We start from the raw sequence: 20,001 nt of genomic DNA, 5'->3' as shown, positions 1-20,001 counted from the left end.
CCAGACACCATCATCCTGTCCCACCTCAGGCCCAGACCAGGTACTCAGATACTGACAGGATGTAGTCAGGTAGGGATCAAGGATGGTCTTAACCTGTCTCCTGACCACACCCCACCCCTTTTAGATCCTTTTCCTTGAGAGTTGTAATTGGCCAGAATAAACAGTGTTGGGGAGGGGGAGGAACCGCACCCTCCGCTTTTAACCTCTTCCCTCCTCCTTTTTACCTGCTTCCCTTCTATCGGTGGCCAATGCCCTTTTCTCTGGTCTCCTGGGGCAACGTGGTCGCACAGAGCCGTTGCCCTTTTAAGACAGGCCCCGCCCACGCGGAGGGGGTGGGGCAGGGGCGGAGTCGGAGGAGTCCGGGTGGGAACAAAGCACGGCCTGCGGGCGGCGGCTGGGCTCTGCTGGCGGGGCCACGGGGTACCGGGCCTGCGGGCGGCGGCCCGGGCGGAGCGTTGGAGAAAAAGAGGCGGCATCATCCTCTGGTACCCGCCCGGCCATGAATGGGCTGCCCTCTGCCGAGGCGCCGAGCGGCGCGGGCTGCGCCCTGGCTGGTCTCCCGCCGTTACCGCGCGGCCTCAGCGGTCTTCTCAACGCGAGCGGGGGCTCGTGGAGGGAGCTAGAGCGCGTCTACAGTCAGCGCAGCCGCATCCACGATGAGCTGAGCCGAGCCGCCCGCGTCCCGGACGGGCCCCGCCAAGCCACCGGCGCCGCCAACGCGGGAACTGCTGCGGGTCCTCCTGGCTCGCGTCGCCCTGTCAACCTCGACTCGGCGCTAGCGGCGCTGCGCAAGGAAATGGTGAGTAGCTGGGCCTCGGTCAGCTAGGCGTTGGGGGGCGACGGGGCAGCCACCAAGCTAGAGAGTCCAGGCGCGGGCGGGGCGGGGTCCACAGGCAACGCGGTCTGGGTCTAGAGGAACGACAGAAGCCAGCTGGGTCAGAGGGGATACGGTAATAATTATAGCTATGTTTATTGGCAATAGTTACCATGTATTTTTAAATGCTTTACTAGTGTTATTTCTTTCCATTCTGCTGTCTTGTCCCTGTCTTGCAGATAAGGGTTACTGACTTGCCTAAAGATTCAAAGCTGTCCACAGAAACCTGTGCTTGGGAAGATTGGCTTGGGCGGAGGGGTGGCTGGCACTGCAACCCCAGCCCACTTTCAGTCTTTTGCAGGTGGGCCTGCGGCAGCTGGACATGTCCCTGCTGTGCCAGCTGTGGGGCCTGTATGAGTCGATCCAGGACTATAAGCACCTGTGCCAAGACTTGAGCCTGTGCCAGGACCTGTCGTCCTCCCTGCACTCAGACAGCTCCTACCCACCCGACGCTGGCCTGTCTGATGACGAGGAGCCTCCAGATGCTAGCCTGCCCCCAGACCCGCCACCCCTCACTGTGCCCCAGACACACAATGTCCGGGACCAGTGGCTGCAGGATGCCTTCCACATCAGCCTCTGAGAGCTGGGAGGGTGGGGGCATGCACCCATGAAAAAGGCTCAGAAACTCACCCCTCAGCAAGTACTCAGACTATAGTGCCTGCTTTCCCCCATACCACCTCACCTCACAGGAGGGCAAGGTCTGGGCCCCATGGAGGCAAAGCTGCCTACCCTCTCGTGTCTTGGGTTAGCTGGCACTGGGGCGGGTACCTGGGCTATAGCCTCTGCCCATGGCACTGGTCCTCCACTTGTCCCACCTGTGGGACCTCCAGCGTGGCTGACCTTCAGTCTGGCAGTGGGGTCCAAAGCACTTCCCTTGGCATCTCTGGGACTGGGATTGAGTGGCCTGGCTCCTGTCTCTTCACCTTCGCTGCTGTTGGCAGCTGCTGGCTCAGGGGCATCCCACCTCTGGCCCCTGGGTTCCACTGCCCTAGACAGGGGCTCTCCAGGACCCATTCCTGCACCATCCAAGGTCAGGACGGCCAAGGCTCCGTGCTGGATATTTAAGTTTAGGGGTCAGCCTCTTTGGCTCATAGATAAATAAATACTGTCTCAGCATTGGTGTGTTCTGACTGCTTGGCTCTGGGGCGGGAAGATAGCGGTGATTCTGACAGGTGCTGCCCCGCGCTCCGCCAGCGGGTGGCGCCCGAGACCCGAGTTGGAAGAGGCTCGGCTGCGGCCGGGTGCGAAACGTCGCTCCCCGGGCAGAGTTGCCAGCCCATCGTTCCAAGCTGGCTTGGCGTGGTCTCGCGGTTGTGTGATTGCGGGCGAGTCACTTCCCCTCTCTGGCTGGAGGCCTGGAGCCCAACCAGCCTACCCACTCGCTTCGGGCTTTCCTGGCCGGCCGGGAAGGAAGGAGAAGCAGCCGCCCATCTCGAGGAGAGAAACTTTCCACCCCAAGTTGGGGCGGAGTTGAAGCGGCACAGGAAATGGGTGGGCCCGGGCAGGCGGGCCGGACCGAGGGGCCCTAGGCGTGAGAGGGGAAAGCGCCTCCTGGAAGGGCCGGGAACGAGTGACCAATGGGCGGGAGGAAAGAGTTGCAGAGGCAGAAAGGGATGGAACCTCAGTGCCCGAGGCCCCCCTAGAGTCCAGGCAAGCCCTGGAGGGGTGATGGGGCTCTGGGTTTCGATGCCTGAGACATATTCCCAGCGGCCAAACACCCCCATTCTCTGCCTGGCTCCCCCTCTACAGCACCTGAGACCTTTAGAGTTGTACGTAAAAGGCTTTCTTTTACAGTGGAGAGCCACGAGGCTGGGTCTTGCAGCTAAACCGGGGTGTCAGCTTCTTTACCTCGTCCCCCAGTTAAGTCTGCACATTTGCGAGTGGTGGGTGCTAAGGCTTTCGCGCACACAATACCCCACAACTTCCTGAAACAAAGAACAGAGGACCTCGAAGTTGCGCAGTTAGGCTTACCGGCTGGCTGCCTGTCCCCACGTCCGCTGCACAGTCATTTGCGCCCTGAAGAGAACTCAGCTGACACTCCTGGCAGTCAGACCTCCTGTTCAGACCGAGCATTTATCAAGGACCAGGCTTCTGTCCATTCACAAACCTAGCAGAGCGTTTGCACTGACAGAGAGAGGGAACAGGCCAGTGTGCTGCTCTACGGCTGTCTCCTAACTCGGCCTGACACCTGCAGCGGTTCATGACCCAGCAGGCACGCTGGCGATAAGGGCTCTAATCTAGGTGTGAACGCAGCGGTTAACGCCCCGAGGCAGGCTTTCCAGGGGAGGGAGAGTAAACACACACTTTTACTCTCCACGATAACGGATTTCATTTAGTAAGACCTGGCAAAAAAGAGGCAGGTTCCACACTAAATGCTTTCCAAGGTTTCATTCTCAGTGATGTTGTAAAAGGTGCAACTATAATTATCCCTATTTTGCAGAGATAAAAACTGAGGCTCAGAGCGTTGGTACTTTGCCCAAGGTCACACACTTGTGGAGGTCAGCTGCTTGTGGGGTGTTGGGACTGCTTTCCCACTTGACAGCTGGAGAGCCAGGTCTGGAGGCTGGCAAGTGGGTGCTGCTCACCATAGGGCCACTGGGGATGGCCCCTGACCCTGCTCCTTCCTCCTCTGGTTAACACGTGGGTCGCAACAGGAGTCTCTCCCCAGCTGGCTCTGGCTCAGCGCACTGAGACCCTTCACGTCTCTTCTCCTTTCTGGTCTCTATTTCCCCAGCCTGTGAAATGGGGCCACCAGTACGTACCTCGCAGGGCTGCGGGCAGGAAGGGAGGCGGCCGGGCAGCGCTTTCGCGGGTGGCACCAATTGCTGGTGGCCCCCTGCCCCGGCCCGCGCGCCCCCTTACCCTGCCCGCGCCTCCTCACCGCCTCGGCTCGCAACAGGCGGACGCTGCGGTCTAGACGTCCCCCTAGACCCCGCTCTCCCTCCCGCGCGAGGCCCCGGAAGCCGGGCCGCCCCGCCCCCGCGCTCCCGCCCCGGCCCCCGCCTCCCGCCGGAGCCCCGCCCGCCTTCCGACGGGGGTGCGGCTCCAGGAAACGGCGCGCTCGCCGCTCAGCGCTCCAGCGACCCGACGCGCCCCAGACGACCCCGCCGAGGCGGCCAGATAACCGGCGGGCCCCCGCGGCGGCGGCGGCGGAAAGAGCGGCCCCTGATCCTGCGCCTCGGACCCCTCCGCACGGACGGGGCGGGCGGCGCGGATAGGATCCTGGAGGCCATGGGGACCTGGGCCGGGCCAGCGGTCGCGGACTAGCGGGAGTCCCGGGTCTGAGGAGCGGGCGGCGGAGGCGGCGGGGCCATGACCTCGGTGTGGAAGCGCTTGCAGCGCGTGGGCAAGCGGGCCGCCAAATTCCAGTTTGTGGCCTGTTACCACGAGCTGGTAGTGGAGTGCACCAAGAAATGGTGAGTGGGAGGGAAGCCTGGGGGACTCCCCAGACTGGCTGGGACCCCATCCGGGGGCCTGAGAACCCTGACCTCCGTTCAGTGGCCAAAGAGACCGCCCACTCCAGCCAGGGCCCTGGGGACCCAGACACAGAGAAGGGCCCTGGCGACTCTGGGGGATCCCCAGAGTTGGGGGACTGTGGGCAGCCTTTGGGGAGTGGAGGTCAGGAGTTCCAGGCCTGAGGATCTGTGTGGGCCCACACTTTTCTCAGCTGCGCTCAGAGCTGGGTGAAGGGAGGCCTCATATTTCTGGCCAGAGGAGTGGTTCAAGGTGGAACATCAGAAAAGGGGTCAAGTTTTCAGATCCGTGGGTGGAGGGCCTGGGACAACCAACTCCATGACCTCAGTACAGCTCAGAACAAGGATGCTGCCCCCTCCTCCCCTGCCTGTTTGTAGAACCAGAGGAACCACCCGCCCCTTCAGCTGGAGTGGGCCCTGGGCAGCTGGACTCATCTCCATAATATCCTTAAAAGGGGAAACTGAGCGCTGGGAGTGATGAGGAGGGAGGCAGGCAGCAGCTTAAAGGGGCCCGAGGGTTTAGGAAGTTGTGGGTCCCAGAGGAGAGAGCCTGGAGAAGGCAAGGTGGTGGGGTGGGGGGAGATGTGTCAGGGGATGCAGGACCCTGACCTGGACTACCAAAGGGCCTGGGGGCGTCTGGTTCACATGCCCCCACCCGCAGCTGCCCGGGCCCCTGCGTCACACCCTAAATATACGTGCTCCTTGGTGTCAGCTTCCCTTGGCTGGATTAGAGCACAGCTGTGGGGGCCTCACCCGCCAGGCGGGGCTAAATTTAGGCTCCCAAGAGGAGGGACAGGAAGGGACTAGAGGGTCCAAAGGGAGGGGAGTGAGCAGGAGGCCTGGGGTCCCTTGGGCAGCTGTCATATCCCTGATCTTGACTGGGCCAGCCAGAGTGTGGTTCACACCATTCAGTGAGGCCCAGAAAGGCCCAGGAGCTGGCTGAGGTAACACAGCACCGGGCTGGGACTTGAACTCTGACCTGTGGCTTCTGTCTTCTGCCCCAGCATCCTGGGTGAAGCCAGGGGGATGCTGGGCATTATGGCAGAGAGCTGGCTGAGGGTGTGGGCAGTGTCAACGTGTCTGAGTCACAACGGGCGGGCAGGGCCTCCTGGACTTTCTTGCCTGGAGCCCCGGCTAGGAAGCTGCCCCTGCCCGGGTCACAGCTCCCCGGGAGGGTGTGCCCCACCTGAGTCAGGCTGCCCGACCAGGCCCCGCCCTCCCCAGGCTCCCACAGTCGGCTTCCCCTTTCTGGGAAGGCCCCATGGCTGCCCTTGGCCGTTGCCTGCAGTGTCGGGTCCAGGAGGGGCACTAGACTCAGGTGTGTGCCCTTGCCCGGCCCCTAACCTCTCTGGTCTCAGCATCCCCTGGAAGATGACTGGAGAACCAGTTATCCTGGCTCAGCCTCCAGAGGGGCTGTGAGCTGGGTGAACCTGAGCGTCCTGGCACGGGACTGGGTGCAGGCACGGAGGGCTCTTGTGTTGCCCCCTCTGCCTGATGACCCCTGAGCCCTCCCCACCCTCTTGGGCAGCACTCGGCCCCTCCATCCCAGGCCCAGCCACGTGCCTGGTGACTCTCTCCTCTGGCTCTGTCTCTGTCTCCCCGCATCTCTTTGCCTCTGCCCCAGCTTATGCTGTTCAGCTTAGATGTCACCTTCTAGAAGTCCTCCCTGATTTCCCTTGTGGGAATGGGGGTCCCTGCAAAGAGAAGGGCTGGGCGTGGAAGGTCCTGGGAGGGTATCCAATGACAAGCTGACCCTATGCCTCTCTGTTTCCCAGCCTCTGCCCCCCTACCCGACCCTACACCTACCCCCATCCTCAGACCCTGGCACTTGCCGTCCCCTCTGCCTGGAGCCTACCTTCTCCAGACCCTCACACGACCCATTTCCTGCTCCAGCAGGGTCTAGCCTCTCCTTGGCGTGGACTGGGGTTATAGTGTGCACTCTACAGATATTTGTGAGTGAATGGACCCCTTTTACTCCAAGTTTGTCTCTTCCGCTGTCTCAGAGTCTGTGTCTTGCAGGTCCTTGTTAGGTGGCTGTCTTTGTCCCTGTATGTGCCTGTCTCTCTGTATGACTTTCTTCATAATCCTTGTCAACCCACAGGCCTTTGCCCTCTGGCCCAGGCCTCACCCTGCCTTGGCAGCCCCACCCTGCTCCTTGTGGCCCCAGATAAGGGGGCTGTTCAGCCCCTGTCCTGGGGGAGGGGGATGCGGGCAGAAGGAAGACTGTGGAAGAGATGGAGAGGCTGGGTGGGCCTGACTGAGTGGCCCCCTCTCCCCGCCCCTCACCTCCCAGGCAACCGGATAAGCTGGTGGTAGTGTGGACCCGGCGAAACCGACGCATCTGCTCCAAGGTGGGGAGGATGTCAGCTGGGGGTCCAGATTGGGGGTGGGGCCAGTTGGGGGATGGGGCGAGTGGGGGAGGGCTGTTGGGGGACTGGAGTTGGATTCAGATCAAAATCTATCGAAGAGAGAAAAAGATGGGGTCAAGGTTGGAGACGAGGACAAGGGGTGAAGGGGAGCATTAGGATGGAGGGAGGACTCAAATGGCTCCTGTAGGCCCACAGCTGGCAGCCGGGCATCCAGAACCCATACCGGGGCACCGTGGTGTGGATGGTACCTGAGAATGTGGACATCTCTGTGACCCTGTACCGGGTGAGTCTCTAGCCCTCCTGCACAGAGGGGCAGTGAGCGGGCGATTGCAACCCCAGGGGCCACGGGAGATGGATTATCCATCCAAATAGAAAAGAACAGAGGGCGAGACTGAGAATCATGGCAGGGGGCCTACCCAGCCTGAGTGGCCCAGGAAGTCTCCTTGGAGGAGGTGGCACTTACCTACCACGTGAGGGAGAGCTGGGATCAGGAGCTGCAGCACATACCTGCCAGGAGAGGCCAGCCTTTCTGAAGGCCCCAAACAAACACCTCCTCCTGAACTAGCGCAGGCTCTCCTCCCTGTCCTGCCCCCAACCCAGCAGCCCCTGTACTCACTGGTGCCCCTCCTCCGCAGGACCCCCATGTGGATCAGTATGAGGCCAAAGAGTGGACGTTCATCATTGAGAATGTGAGTGGCTGGGGTGGGCGGGAACCTGGGGTCTTGGGGACTCCGGGGCAGCACTGATGCTCCTTCCCCTGCCTCCAGGAGTCCAAGGGGCAGCGGAAGGTGCTGGCCACGGCCGAGGTGGACCTGGCCCGCCACGCAGGGCCTGTGCCTACCCAGGTCCCGCTGCGGCTGCGGCTGAAGCCCAAGTCGGTGAAGGTGGTACAGGCCGAGCTAAGCCTCACTCTGTCCGGGGTGCTGCTGCGGGAGGGCCGTGCCACGTGAGTGCCTGCCCGCCCTCCTGGGTCCTAGTCCACAACCTCTGACGCCAGCCCTCATCCCTGGTCTCCGATTTGCAGGGATGATGACATGCAGAGCCTTGCGAGCCTCATGAGCATGAAACCTAGTGACGTGGGCAACTTGGATGACTTTGCCGAGAGCGACGAGGAGGAGGCCAATGGCCCAGGAGCCCTGGAGGCACGGGCACGTGTGCCCCAGCCAGGTGGGCTCCCAGCTGGAGGTTGAGATCACCAAGACCTCGAGAGGGTGGGGGATCACCCAGGCCAAAAATCCTCTTGCTGTTTTGGGGCAGGGCCAGTGGAGGGAGCTCACTGCTGCCAGGGCTCCCAGCCTGCCCAGCAGCCCTGAGTGTCCTGCAAGATGGGTTCCCAGTGCCCCCCGCCGCCGTGCCCCTGCCCTCTTCTCGCCCTGAGTGTGCACCTGCCCACAAACCTGCTGGGAGACAGCTGGGCCCAAAGCACAGAGAGGGGCTGCGGTCTGGGCTTTCCACCCCTCACCACACAACCTCGTCCCTCTCTTTTGGTTGTTAAGGCTTTTTTTTTTTTTTCTGTCTGTCCATTTCTCTCTTTTTCTCTGCATCTGTGGGCCTGTCTCTTCTCCTAGGCGGGGGCGGTGCCCTGAGGCTGGGGCATTTCCCAGGTAGGCCCAGCATTCTAGTTGGGGGAAGGGGGCGGGTCAGACCTGCAGGGCCTTTCCTGGCGCTGACCGTGCCCCCCCAACACCCCACCCCCAGAGACCCCTCGGGAGCTGAAGACACTTTGTGAGGAGGAAGAAGAGGGCCGATTGCAGCCCCGGCAGGCAGGTGAGGCCCAGGCTGGGGTTGGGGCGGGCCCGGGGCAGGGGGACTGTGACTTCCAGTCCCAGGTCCCAAGCCTCAGCATCCTCTCCCTTCCTCCTCCCTGCAGCTGCCAGCCCTTCTAGTGCTGAGGATACCAGCCCAGCCCCTGTGAGTGCCCCTGCGCCCCCAGCCAGGGCCTCCCGGGGCCAGGGCTCAGAACCAGCTACTGTAGCAGGGGGCCAGGTGGGGCTCAAGGCCCCAAGGCCCCCCGGAACCCTGCCAGAGACAAGGTGAGCTTTGGAATCAGCTCCAGCCCCTCTCCCCCGTCTGCTCTTCAGAAGTTGTACACCCCGCGCCACCGTGCCTTTCCAGGGTCCAGGAGTCTGGTAGGTGGGGAGGGGAGCTGGGGTGGGGGACAACTGAGCTCCTGCAGTGCATCCTTCTCTGCTCTCTCCACAGGCCCTCAAGACAGCCAGGCCAGGATGTGGCCCCCACTCCAGCCCCTCAGCTCCAGAAAGGCTCTGATGCCCCCTGGCCCCCAGTCCACCAAGGAGAGGATGAGGCCCCCAAAGCCTCCGGGGCTCCCCCAGCAGGAATGGATTCTGCTGTGGAGTCCCAGGCGCGGGCAAGCCCTCAGGAAGGGACAGAGGCCCAGGGAGCTGGGCTGGGCCCAGGCATTGAGAACAGAGACTCCAGCAACTCTTTGGAAGGGCAGAAACCCAAGGTTGAGGAGGGGGGCGCTGGAGACAGGGCAGAGGCTAGTGGGGTGGACACTGAGCATAGGCCAGGAGTCAGAGAGGTGAACAGTCAGAGGTCAGTGGTCAGAGCTGGGGAGGCTGAAGAGAGTTTAGAGATCGGTCACGTGGATGCGGAGCAGAGATCAAAGGTGAAACCTGTGGACACTAAGGGACCAGAGGCCACAGAGGTGACATCTGAGGCAAGATTCAAGGGGACTCCCGAGGCTCCTCCAAGGGGCTCTCAGGGGAGGACAGGGGTCAAGACCAGGGATGAAGCTCCCAGAGTCCTGAGCCCAACACCAGCAGAGCCTGTGGGGCATTCCGGGCATCTTGGTGACCTCAAGGTGGCCAGGGCTTCTGCAGGCCAGGAGAGAGAGTGTGCAGAGGTGAGGGGCGGAACCTCTGGTGTTGGGGGGACAGGCCTGGAGCAGGGGCCCTCTGCTGGAGCACCAAGCGCTGGGCCCCAGGTGAGCTGGTACCAGGGGGCCCCACCAGCAGCTGAACAAGGGGTGATGTCCAGGGATCTGAGGGTCTGGGAGGTAGAAACTGGGGATTTGAGGGTCTTGGGAACAGAGCCTGGGGTGGCAGAGTTAGAGTTATTGGGGACCCAGGAGATCTCAGGGTCCCCAGAGATAGTGTCTGAGGCAGCAGAAGCAAAGACCTTGGGGACCCAGGAGACAGAGGCAGTGAGATCGGGGGTCCTAGAGTCAGAGGCTGCTGAGATGGCAGAGTCTGAGGATCTAGGGACCCAGAAAACAGTGGTAAGCATTTCAGGGGCCTCAGGGACAGAGGGTGGGATGGCAGAGTGTAAGGCACTGGGGACCCAGGAAACAGAGGCTGGGGGTTCAGGAGTTCTGGGGACAAAGACTGGGATGTTGGAAACTAAGATGTTAGGGACCCAGGAGATATCTGGGTGCTCAGGGATACTGAGAAGGGAAACTGAGACAGCAGAGTCTGAAATACTTGGGGCCCAGGACACAGAATTGGGGTGTTCAGGGGTCTCAGAGATAAAATCCAAGATAACAGGGAGCCAGGAGACAGAGGTAGGGAGTTCAGGGGTCCCAGGGACAGAGACTGAGGTAGCAAAAGCTGAGATACTGGAGATCCAGGAGATCGAAGCTGGGGGTTCAGGGGCCCCAGAGATGGAGACTGAGACCCTGAGGACCCAGGAGACAGAGGTAAGGGGCTCAGGGGCCCCAGAGATGGAGACTGAGACCCTGAGGATCCAGGAGACAGAGGTAGGGGGCTCAGGGGCCCCAGAGATGGAGACTGAGACATTGAAGACCCAGGAGACAGAGGTAGGGGGCTCAGGGGCCCCAGAGATGGAGACTGAGACCCTGAGGATCCAGGAGACAGAGGTACGGGGCTCAGGGGCCCCAGAGATGGAGACTGAGACCCTGAGGATCCAGGAGACAGAGGTAGGGTGCTCAGGGGCCCCAGAGATGGAGACTGAGACCCTGAGGATCCAGGAGACAGAGGTAGGGTGCTCAGGGGCCCCAGAGTTGGAGACTGAGACCCTGAGGATCCAGGAGACAGAGGTAGGGGGCTCAGGGGCCCCAGAGATGGAGACTGAGACATTGAGGACCCAGGAGACAGAGGTGGGAGATTCAGGGTTCTCAGGGTCAGAGGCTGGAATGGCAGAGGCTGAGGGACTAGGGAGTCAACAGAGAGAAACTACAGTTTTAGAGGCTGAGAAGGGAAAGGCTCGGACTTCCGGGGTCCAGGAGGCAGAGACTGGACTTGGGGAGACCCTCAAATATGAGGCTTTAGGGGTCCCAGTTGTAAAGCATGAAGTTTTAGAATCCCAGGGAACAGAGGCAGAAACTACAGTTTCAAGGGGCCAGGAGGCGGAGACTGGGATTTGGGGGGTTTCAGAGGCCAAGTCTGGGGTTTGGGGGGCCAGGGAAGCAGAGATGGAAGTTTCAGGGGCTTCAGAGAACCCATCTGGTATTTTTGAGGGCCAGGAAGCAGAGGCTGGGGTCTCAGGAGCCGAGAAGGGAAAAGAAGCTGAGGGAAACCTCCCAGAGGCCAGCCTGATGGAGGTGCAGGTGGCCAGTGGGGCAGGGGCTGGGGTGTCCAGGCCCTCCGGGGCCTCTTCCCCAGAGGAGCCTGAAGAGGACAGGAGGCTGCCGGGCAGCCAGGTAGGGATGGGGGCTGCCGAGGGCCCAGTCTGCTGCTTCCCACTAACCTGGGCTGAGCGAACGGCGGCTCTGCATGGACCCACCTGGCCGACTGGGGTGGGGTGGGACAGGGGCTCAGCTCCCAGGAGCCCCTCGCCTCCTCCCCTCTCAGGATGCCCTGGCTCCCCAACCCTGTCTTCCCTGGGCTGCATGGAGTAGGACCCCCACCCCCCGCCAAAGCTGATTTTCTGGGCTGACCTGGAGGTGTGCCTGCTGGTGACTTCTGTTCTTGCCTGGGGGCCACTGACCTTTTAGGTGACCTTGATAGATAACCCTGGAGCTGGAAACCCTTTGCCTGATGCTAAGGCCCTGGCCAGTGGTGTGCGGTGACTCCTGCAGACCCAGAGCTGGTGCTGTTTTGTGTCCAAGGGGCAGAGGGTGCAGGTCCCACGTCTGCATTCCCTGAGCCCATCCCTGTGTCCCCAGGCACCACCTGCCCAGGTCAGCTTCAGCCAGTCCCTGCTGGAGTGGTGCCAGGAAGTCACTGCCGGCTACCGCGGCGTGCGCGTCACCAACTTCACCACGTCCTGGCGCAACGGTTTGGCCTTCTGTGCCATCCTGCACCGATTCTACCCAGACAAGATGTGAGCGGCTGGAGGGGGTGGCAGTGAATGGGGAAGCCTGCAGAGGAGGGGAGGGTGGTAGGAATCCAGCCTCTGATCAGTGCTCTCCCTGCAGAGACTTTGCCTCCCTTGACCCCCTGAACATCAAACAGAACAACAAGCAGGTGAGAAGGGGCAGGGCTGGTGCTTGGAGGGAAGAAGGGTCCCCGGCCAGGCCCAAGCTGAGATCTGGGATCCTATCTGTGTGTAGGAGAGTAATCTGTGGGCTTCAGGCCCCCAGCACTGGCTTTTGGAGGTTCTGCCACTTATTACCCTTTGGTCTTTAAACTGTTCGTTTTTCTGAGTTTAGTTATGTTTTTTTTTAAAGCATATTTCCACCAGATGGTTTTCCCTGAAACCACCCTTTTGGTGTGCTGTTGCTGGGTAACGCGGGGGCGGATCCTGTTGCTAGATTTCTCCCAATAGGAGGGCGAGGGCGCTGCGGGCAAACCCGGGCGTGCCAGTCGCGGGGACCCCCGCGGCGGGCCGGGGCGGGGCAGCCGCGTCGCTGGGTAACCCTCCGGCATGCTCCCTAGGCCTTCGATGGCTTCGCGGCCCTGGGCGTGTCGCGGCTGCTGGAGCCGGCGGACATGGTGCTGCTGTCGGTGCCCGACAAGCTGATCGTCATGACCTACCTGTGCCAGATCCGTGCCTTCTGCACGGGGCAGGAGCTGCAGCTGGTGCAGCTGGAGGGCGGCGGCGGCGCAGGCACGTACCGCGTGGCCAGCGCCCAGCCGAGCCCGCCCGACGACCTGGACACCGGGGGCCTGGCGCAGCGGCTGCGCGAGCACCGGGCCGAGGCGCCCCAGCAGCCCCAGGAGGCCGCGACCCGCGTGGACGGGGCGGCCCCCGAGGCGGCCTCCAAGGACCGCGGGGCCGTAGCCGCCCAGGAGGCGCGCTCCGCTGAGGCCCCGGCCGACGGCCCTGGAGCCCGGGCGTCCGTGCCCCCGGCAGAGGGGCTGGTGAACGGGGTAGGGGCCCCGGGCGCCGCGGGCGGCGTGAGGCTGCGGCGGCCGTCGGTCAACGCGGAGGCCGGGCCGGTGCCCCCGCCCCGCGCGCACGGCTCCTTCTCGCATGTGCGCGACGCGGACCTGCTGAAGAAGAGGCGTTCGCGGCTCCGGAACAGCAGCTCCTTCTCCGGGGACGAGCCCGACTCGGGAGCGGCTGGAGCGGCGGCGGTGAGTGACCTCCGTCGGCGCGGGGTCGGGAGAACGAGGCGGCGCGGGGGTGAGGGGTGACCGGCCTCTGCTGGACGCCGAGGCACCGGTGCCACGGAGGAGTCCCCTGCGAGCTCCTCAACAGGTGCGCCCGTGCCCAAGGCCCGCCCGGCCCGGAGCCGCTGGCTTTTGCTGCCAGCCTTGGGCTGGCACTCAGTGGAGTCAGGCTGTAATAGGAAGCTCCCAGAAGGCTCCGGGAGTCAGCACTCAGCGCAGGCTCTTCATCAACTGTCAAGTGGGCTGGGGCCTTTCTTTGGCTGGAGGTGCCCACCACCTCCCTGTAAGCTGGGAACAGGGTTTCTGTGCTCAAGGGAGCTCTCCAGGGCCTCCCTGCTCCAAGACTCTCCGACTTGGATCTTTAACTCCAGCGCTGGAGACCAGTTTCCTCTCTTTTCTGATGAGGGAAAGTTGGAGATGGGAGACCCTGGTGGGTGCCCATGTTCCCCCCATCCCTTGCAGGTCTCAGGTCAGCTTCCCAGGGTTTTTTTGCAGTGGTGGTTTAGTTGCTCAGTTGTGTTTGACTCTGTTTGTTACCCCATGGACTGTAACCTGCCAGACTCCTCTGTCCGAGATTTCCCAGGCAAGATTGCTGGAGTGGGTTGCCATTCCCTTCTCCAGGGGATCTTCTCAACTCAGGGATGGAACCCAGGTCTCCTGCCTTGCAGGAGGATTCTTTACCAACTGAGCCACCAGGGAGTCTTGTGGTCACTATGCTAAAAGGGAGACTATTCCAGAGGGGTCAAGGGTTTGCTCAGGGACTCACAGCTGCCAACGTCCAAGCCCTGGACTCTCCAGCAGCACCAACCTGGACAGCAGGGCTAGCTCTGTCAGGCTGCTTCAAGCCTTCAGCTGCCCAGGGATGACCCCTGAGTTCTAAGGAAAAGAGGGAACAAACTGGGAAAGACTTTTTGGAAGAAGCAGCCACTTGAGCCAGGCTAATAAAATGGGCAGTTTTTCCCAGGTGAAGAATCCGAGGGGTGGTTCTCAACAGGTGGGACCTCACAAGTAAACGTGTGGTTGCAGGAAAGCTTGGGTCTTACTTAGGGAACTGCCGGTCACCTCCCATAAGGTCACCTCCTGTAGGGTCACCTCCCGTGGGCAGTGATGAGGCTGGCCTGGAGAGCAGGAGCCCTGAGTGTGGGGTCGGAGGTGCAGCATTGACCCTATGTATGAGAAACAGGGACAGCATCAGAGACACCCAGAGGAGCTGTGCTGGACAGCTATCCTGGGCTGTGTTGGCCTGTGGCCAAAGCCCCCTCAATGTGCGTCAATGGCTCTTTATATCTTAAAAGGGAAGGCTCTGTTACATTGTACTTGAGAGATGAAAAACTCCTGTTGTATTTGGACACAATTATTCTTATTAAAATACACATCCATGAGCAGTGGAAAAAGAAAAAAGGAAAGCTCGATTTTTCTGGGCCCAAGTCCCAGTGTCTGGTCCTTCCAAGCCAGGCCCCCCCTCCAGCCCTTGTCCCACAGGAGATATTTGGGGCTGCAGGGGCCCGCTTCCTTCTTGGCCACTCCCATCCCCCACCCTGTGTATGCTGTAGAGGAGGAAGGGCCTGCCCCTGGATAGGATGAAGTCAGGCAGCTTGAAGCTGGGGCGAGGCTGAAGCCAGGAGGCCCGAGTGCCTCTGGTGTGGCTCTGCAAGGGCTTTCTGGAGGAGGGGGCCACACAGGAGACTGCAGAAAGGGGAATTTGCAGACGTGAGGAAGTGCTGGAATTCCCATCAGAGCAGCTGTGAGTAAGCTCAGTTGCTGCTGAGGTTGGGGTTTCTCCACTTGCCCGCCTCTGCCTGCCCTGTTGGTTGAGCACTTGCTTCCTGCCTGGCCTGCCCTGCCTGCACATCATCAACTCCTCATCGACTCCTACAGTGCCCCTTCTGGGGGGGCAATGTTACCCCGTTTTGCAAGTAGGAATGTCGAGGCTCAGGGATGTGAAGTGTAAAGGGAGTTAGTTCTGGGTGTGAACCCCCAGGTCCACTGAGACGGAACTCTCCAATGGCGCCCTCTACTGGGCCCAGCAGTCTGCACTGGCTGCGTGACCTTGGACAAGCCACATCTCTGTGCTCTTTTCCTGAAGATGAGAAGCAAAGACATGAACGTTTTTTTGCAAAGTGGTTTTAAGGAACCACTGCAGGGTGTTGTCAAAAAAAGGGGGGGAACTGTGTTTTTTCCTCACATGCATGTCTGGAGCCCTGCAACCCCCCTGGGGCTTGTATGTCCTTTACGGACAAGGACACAAACAGGCCAGGTGGGTATGACTGGCCCAGAGGCAGACAGCAAATTGGTGGCCAAGCTTGGGAACAGACTGTTGGATTAGACAGTGGGGCCCAAGCCAGGCCCTGTTTGAGTGTCATCTCTGACCCTTAGTTTCCTCATCTGTAAAATGGGGAAGGTAAGGGTCCCTGCCTCACAGTGCTGATGGGAAGATGAAATGAGTCAGGGCACCCACAGCATCCAACACACAGATGCTTGATGCACAGCCTGCCATTACTGTTACGTGCTGTGCCCTGAGTGTGTCCTCCTGACCCCAGCCTCTGCCTAAGGAGACAGGAGTAGCCAGCAGCCATGGTGGGGTGGGAGTGGCGTTGGAGGTGTAATGGGAGAGGCCCTGGGGGCTGTGCTGGGGTTTGAGGAGGCTTCAGGAGGCATGAAAGTCAGGGAGGGAGGAAGAAGGCGGGTGAAGGAGCCTCTGGAGGAGGTGGGGCTGAGCTGGGTCATGAAGGGCGAGTTGACATCCAGCCGCTCAAGAGAGAGGGTGCTCCAGACTGAGGAAACGATTTGGGGAAGTGAAAGTCCACCCCTGGGGCTGGCGCATGGCGTCCGGATGGGGTTCGGGGCAGTAGGAGTTACTGTTGGAACTGCCAACGGGCCTTGGCAGTGAGACTGGGGACTGAGAAGGCTAGTCAGGAGACTGACACTATCGGGGTGAAGGTTTAGGGAGAGCCCCCTCAGCTGTGGCCTGAGGGTAAAGTCAGCAGGCGGGGCATGTGGCAGGGAGGGGGCGGCTGGTAAGGAGGCGGCCACCTGCCCAGGCCAGAGAGGATGTCCCCTGAGCAGGGCACTTCCAGGGCTGCGTCTCAGAGAGGTGCCGGGTCGGGTGGACAGCGGGGTGGCTCGGCGCTTTCTCCTCACCTTGTGACTTGGAAAGGTGGCCAGAGCAGGAGCCCTTGAGGGGGCCAGGCTATCAGCTGAGCTGAAAGTTGGGGGCCCCCAGGGCTGACAGTGCCAGAAAGTTGCTGGGGCAGGGCACCTGAGGGGCCAGCTGCCCTTCCGGGCTAAAATCGGTCGGTCCTGCCGCCTGTTCTGTACTGACGGTCATGTGACACATCCTTCAGGTGTGGGGATTGAGAAGGTGGGAGAGGAACCTGTTTTGGCCGGGAGTTGGAGGCAGTGGCTCATGATGGCCACGTTCAGCCTGTGTGGGGCCCCGGCCATGATCGGAGATGCTGGCGCTAGGTGACGGAGTCTGAGGAGGCCTGAGACAGCTCCACGGAGGAGGGGGCGGGAGGGGGAAGGAGAGGCCCCAGCTGCGCCCCTCACAGCCTTTCACCTCCGACTCACAAAAGCCCTGTGGGGCCCCAGGAACGGGGACTAGGAGGCTCGGCCAGCGGGAGTGGACTGGCCTGACCACAGGGCCCGGGGTGGTGAAGGCCACAGCCTTTGCTCCAGGAGGCGCTTCTCCAGAAGGGGTGGAGGTGGGGTTCTGTGCATGCTGGACTGAGAAGCTGCTGGGGCAGGGAGGTCCCCCCTCCGCATGTGAGTGGGGCTCTGGCTGGCCCCTGGGCCTGCTGTCAGGGGAGCCCCTCCAAGCCCTTACTGGCCTCTTCCTCCACAGGAAGGCACAAGCCCTGACCCCAGCCCTGCCCCTGGCCTTCCTGCAGCCTCAGCCCCACAGCAGCCCTCTGGTGAGTAGCTTTGAAGGGGTGGTGACTCAGCTCAACTCAGCCAGCTCACAGATCCTGAGCTGGGGCCCCTCTGGGGGCAGCTGTCAGTTGTGGGGTCCCTCAGCCTGGTCTCTCTCTGCAGGTGGGACTCCTCCGGCGGAAGAACCGCCCCCAAGCCCAGGGGAGGATGCTGGGCTGGTAAGGAGGGAGGAGTGATGGGTGGGAAGTGGGAGTGGGAGGAGCTGATGGGTGGGCTTCCTAGGCAGGGCTTGGGCCAAACCCACCCTGTCCCTTGCTCCTGCTTTGCACCCCAGCAACGGTTCCAGGACACAAGTCAGTACGTGTGCGCGGAGCTTCAAGCCTTGGAACAGGAACAGAGGCAGATAGATGGGCGGGCAGCCGAGGTGGAGAAGCAGCTAAGGAGCCTCATGGAGTCAGGTGGGACAGGCGTCCAGAGTCTACTTGCCAGCACGTGCCACCGCATCTGGCCCGCTCTGCAGCTCTTTCTGACCCTGGGAGGAGTTGGGAGGATGGAGGCTGGGGTCACCATCCCCATTTACAGCTGGGCACACTGAGGCTGCAGCCTGGAAGCAGCTTGCTGGAGGCACACAGCTCTGGTTTCTGGGATATTCAAGGGAAACCACGCCCCAACCCCCCACCCCACCCCCTGCCGCCACCTCCCTGCTCCTGACATAGGGGTCAGGGGCCGGCCTGGTGACTGTCCTGGCCTGATTCAGGTACCAACAGGCTGCAGGAGGAGGTACTGATCCAAGAGTGGTTCACTCTGGTCAACAAGAAGAACGCTCTCATCCGGAGGCAGGACCAGCTGCAGCTGCTGTGAGTGCTGGTCCTCCCCATTCAGGCCCTGCCTCTGCCCACCCAGGGCTGGCAGAGCAGTGTGTGCGTGCTAAGTTGCTTCAGTCCTGTTTGACTCTTTTTGACCCCATGGACTGAAGCCCGCCAGGCTCCTCTGTCCATGGGATTCTCCAGGCAAGAATACTGGAGTGGGTTGCCATGCCCTGCTCCAGGGGTTCTTCCTGATCCAGGGAGTGAACCCATGTGTTTTACGTCTTCTGCGTTGACAGGAGGGATTTTTTACCACTAGTGTTACCTGGGCAGAGCAAATGCAAACTTAATTACCTTGATTAGACTCTTCACTGCTTTTTTCTTTCCACAAAGTTGTGGTTTCTTTCCTTTCTTTTTTTTTTTTTTTTTTTTTTGAGAAATAGCTCAGCCATCTTAATGTTTTTTCATAATTTCCTGTGTAAAGTGTATACTTCTTAAATTGGTATTATTTTTATGAATGAGAAAATCGAGGCCCAAAGAAAACTGGCAGGTCAGTGCTGAGCGCCCCAGTTTGACCCCGTTCCTTTACAGTAAGGAACATTGAGGCCTAGAGACAGCTGAGCTGAGTTCCTGAGTGGGGTCAGAAGCAATTCCCTGGGCATCATTGCCTTTATAGTCCTGCATGGTGAAGGTGGTTTTGCCTCCTTTTTGCATCTTGGGTCATTTTTCAGAATAAATTTTAGTCTAATATTTGCCATTTATGAATAATATTCATCCAAACAATCCTGAGTTGTTTCTTATTTTTTAAAAAGGGGTGGGGTGGGGGGAGGAGACTATATGATGGGGAACAGTGAAACAGAAGAGTTACTTCCCTGGCCGTCCAGTGGTTAAGACTCCCTGCTTCCTCTAAGGTGTGCAGGTTCCATATCCCTGATGGGGGAACTAAGATCCTATATGTCGCTTAAAAAAAAACAGAAACGAAGGCGATAATTCCAAGTGGGGACTGGGGTATAGCTCTGCCTGCCTATGGCTTTGTGGGAACTGATGGTGAGGTGGGGTGGGGGCCAGGGAGTGGTCAGAACCCTGGACACTCCCGGCCATTCCCCTTTCCCTGACCTGGCACCCCACCCCCCAGCATCGAAGAGCAGGACTTGGAGCGGAGATTTGAGCTGCTGAGCCGGGAGCTACGGGCGATGCTGGCCATTGAAGGTGGGAGATGGGACCGTAGGACCGGGGACCAGGACGGGACATGGGCAGGCGCCTCCTGACCCTCAGCCTCCTCTGCTCGCAGACTGGCTGAAAACGGCTGCGCAGCAGCGCCGAGAGCAACTCTTGCTGGAGGAGCTGGTGTCGCTGGTGAACCAGAGAGACGAGCTGGTCCGGAACCTGGACCAGAAGGAGCGGACGTGAGTGGGGCCGGGATGCCCCGGGAGCTGGGGAGGCGCTGTGGGGGAGGTCAAGGAGGACTGCTCGGTCTGGGCCCCGGGCGGCGGCCAGCATGTGGGCCCTGACGCCGCTGGGGCTGACCGGAACCCGTTCCCTCCCAGCGCCCTGGAGGAGGATGAGCGCCTGGAGCGCGGCCTGGAGCAGCGGCGCCGCAAGCTGAGCCGGCAGCTGAGCCGGCGTGAACGCTGCGTGCTGAGCTGAGGCCACGCGGGCCCAGACGCCTTCGTCCCTCCCGGTCCGCCCAGACCGCAGCCTTTCTCGCCGCCGCGCCGGATCGCCGCTTTGGGCCTGCGCTCGGGAGGACCGGACCCGACGCGACCAGTAGGGGCCGCCGTGACCCTTTACCGGGAAAGGAAGCGCAGCCTTTCGGGCCCCGACGGACAAGGGCGGCTGGCTGGGCGGCCGCGCCGTCCGGGCCGTATTTATTAGTCCGTGTGAGTGAGTGTGCGTGTGTGCTCGTGGTGGACTGAGGGTCCCAGGCGTGCCCACCCGGAGCCCGTACCCGATGGCCGGATCCGGCCGGCGAGCTCCAGGGGGTGGGAGGGACGGCTGGTGATCTGCCGCGCTCAACACCCCGCCCCCCTTCCTGTTCCTCGCGAGCAATAAAGTTGGAAAAGGCCACGCCAGGGCGCCTGGGCTTTCTCATGGTGACCGGGGCTTTCAATAGACGGAAGGGGGTGGGGC

General features: G+C 61.2%; 2 protein-coding genes and 1 long non-coding RNA gene across 11 annotated transcripts; 2 read left to right on the top strand and 1 right to left on the bottom strand.

Annotated features, from left to right (window-relative positions):
- Positions 1-499: 499 nt before the first annotated feature.
- On the top strand, positions 500-1,990 carry FAM89B (family with sequence similarity 89 member B). 2 transcript variants are annotated; one of them, XM_055580814.1, is made up of 2 exons: positions 500-799; positions 1,176-1,990. In XM_055580814.1, exons 1-2 carry the CDS (start codon positions 500-502, stop codon positions 1,452-1,454), a joined length of 579 nt encoding a protein of 192 aa, XP_055436789.1. In that variant the 3' UTR covers positions 1,455-1,990. The 2 variants fall into 2 exon arrangements, with proteins under 2 accessions (XP_055436789.1, XP_055436790.1); XM_055580815.1 differs by having other exon boundaries at positions 1,054-1,410.
- LOC129652330 (uncharacterized) lies at positions 778-3,751 on the bottom strand. The gene is made up of 3 exons (XR_008714530.1): positions 3,637-3,751; positions 2,846-2,930; positions 778-909 (listed from the first exon to the last, which is right to left on the bottom strand). It is a non-coding gene; the product is annotated as an uncharacterized LOC129652330 (long non-coding RNA).
- Positions 3,752-3,906: 155 nt separating this feature from the next.
- On the top strand, positions 3,907-19,938 carry EHBP1L1 (EH domain binding protein 1 like 1). Of its 8 annotated transcripts, none has more exons than XM_055580806.1 (21): positions 3,907-4,290; positions 6,641-6,698; positions 6,904-6,999; positions 7,352-7,405; positions 7,484-7,662; positions 7,741-7,883; positions 8,285-8,320; positions 8,415-8,483; positions 8,587-8,749; positions 8,919-9,663; positions 11,161-11,337; positions 11,803-11,960; positions 12,055-12,103; positions 12,515-13,156; positions 17,037-17,106; positions 17,228-17,283; positions 17,400-17,523; positions 17,823-17,922; positions 19,007-19,080; positions 19,163-19,277; positions 19,419-19,938. In XM_055580806.1, exons 1-21 carry the CDS (start codon positions 4,187-4,189, stop codon positions 19,516-19,518), a joined length of 3,312 nt encoding a protein of 1,103 aa, XP_055436781.1. In that variant the 5' UTR covers positions 3,907-4,186; the 3' UTR covers positions 19,519-19,938. The 8 variants fall into 8 exon arrangements, with proteins under 8 accessions (XP_055436781.1, XP_055436780.1, XP_055436783.1 ...); XM_055580805.1 differs by having other exon boundaries at positions 11,155-11,337; XM_055580808.1 differs by lacking the exon at positions 8,919-9,663 and having other exon boundaries at positions 8,587-8,627.
- Positions 19,939-20,001: the final 63 nt, after the last annotated feature.

This window comes from Bubalus kerabau, chromosome 5 (genome assembly GCF_029407905.1).
Source record: "Bubalus kerabau isolate K-KA32 ecotype Philippines breed swamp buffalo chromosome 5, PCC_UOA_SB_1v2, whole genome shotgun sequence".
NCBI lineage: Eukaryota > Metazoa > Chordata > Mammalia > Artiodactyla > Bovidae > Bubalus > Bubalus kerabau.
The sequence above is the reverse complement of the archived record's forward strand: the minus strand, read 5'-3'. Positions and strand labels throughout refer to the sequence as shown.

Excerpts from the sequence above, each read along its gene's own strand:
- EHBP1L1 (XM_055580802.1), top strand. The coding sequence starts at position 4,187 with ATGACCTCGGTGTGGAAGCGCTTGCAGCGCGTGGGCAAGCGGGCCGCC. Across the intron at positions 6,699-6,903 it reads ACCGACGCATCTGCTCCAAG|GCCCACAGCTGGCAGCCGGG; the intron begins GTGGGGAGGATG and ends TGGCTCCTGTAG. Across the intron at positions 11,338-11,802 it reads GGAGGCTGCCGGGCAGCCAG|GCACCACCTGCCCAGGTCAG; the intron begins GTAGGGATGGGG and ends CTGTGTCCCCAG.
- FAM89B (XM_055580814.1), top strand. The coding sequence starts at position 500 with ATGAATGGGCTGCCCTCTGCCGAGGCGCCGAGCGGCGCGGGCTGCGCC. Across the intron at positions 800-1,175 it reads CGGCGCTGCGCAAGGAAATG|GTGGGCCTGCGGCAGCTGGA; the intron begins GTGAGTAGCTGG and ends AGTCTTTTGCAG.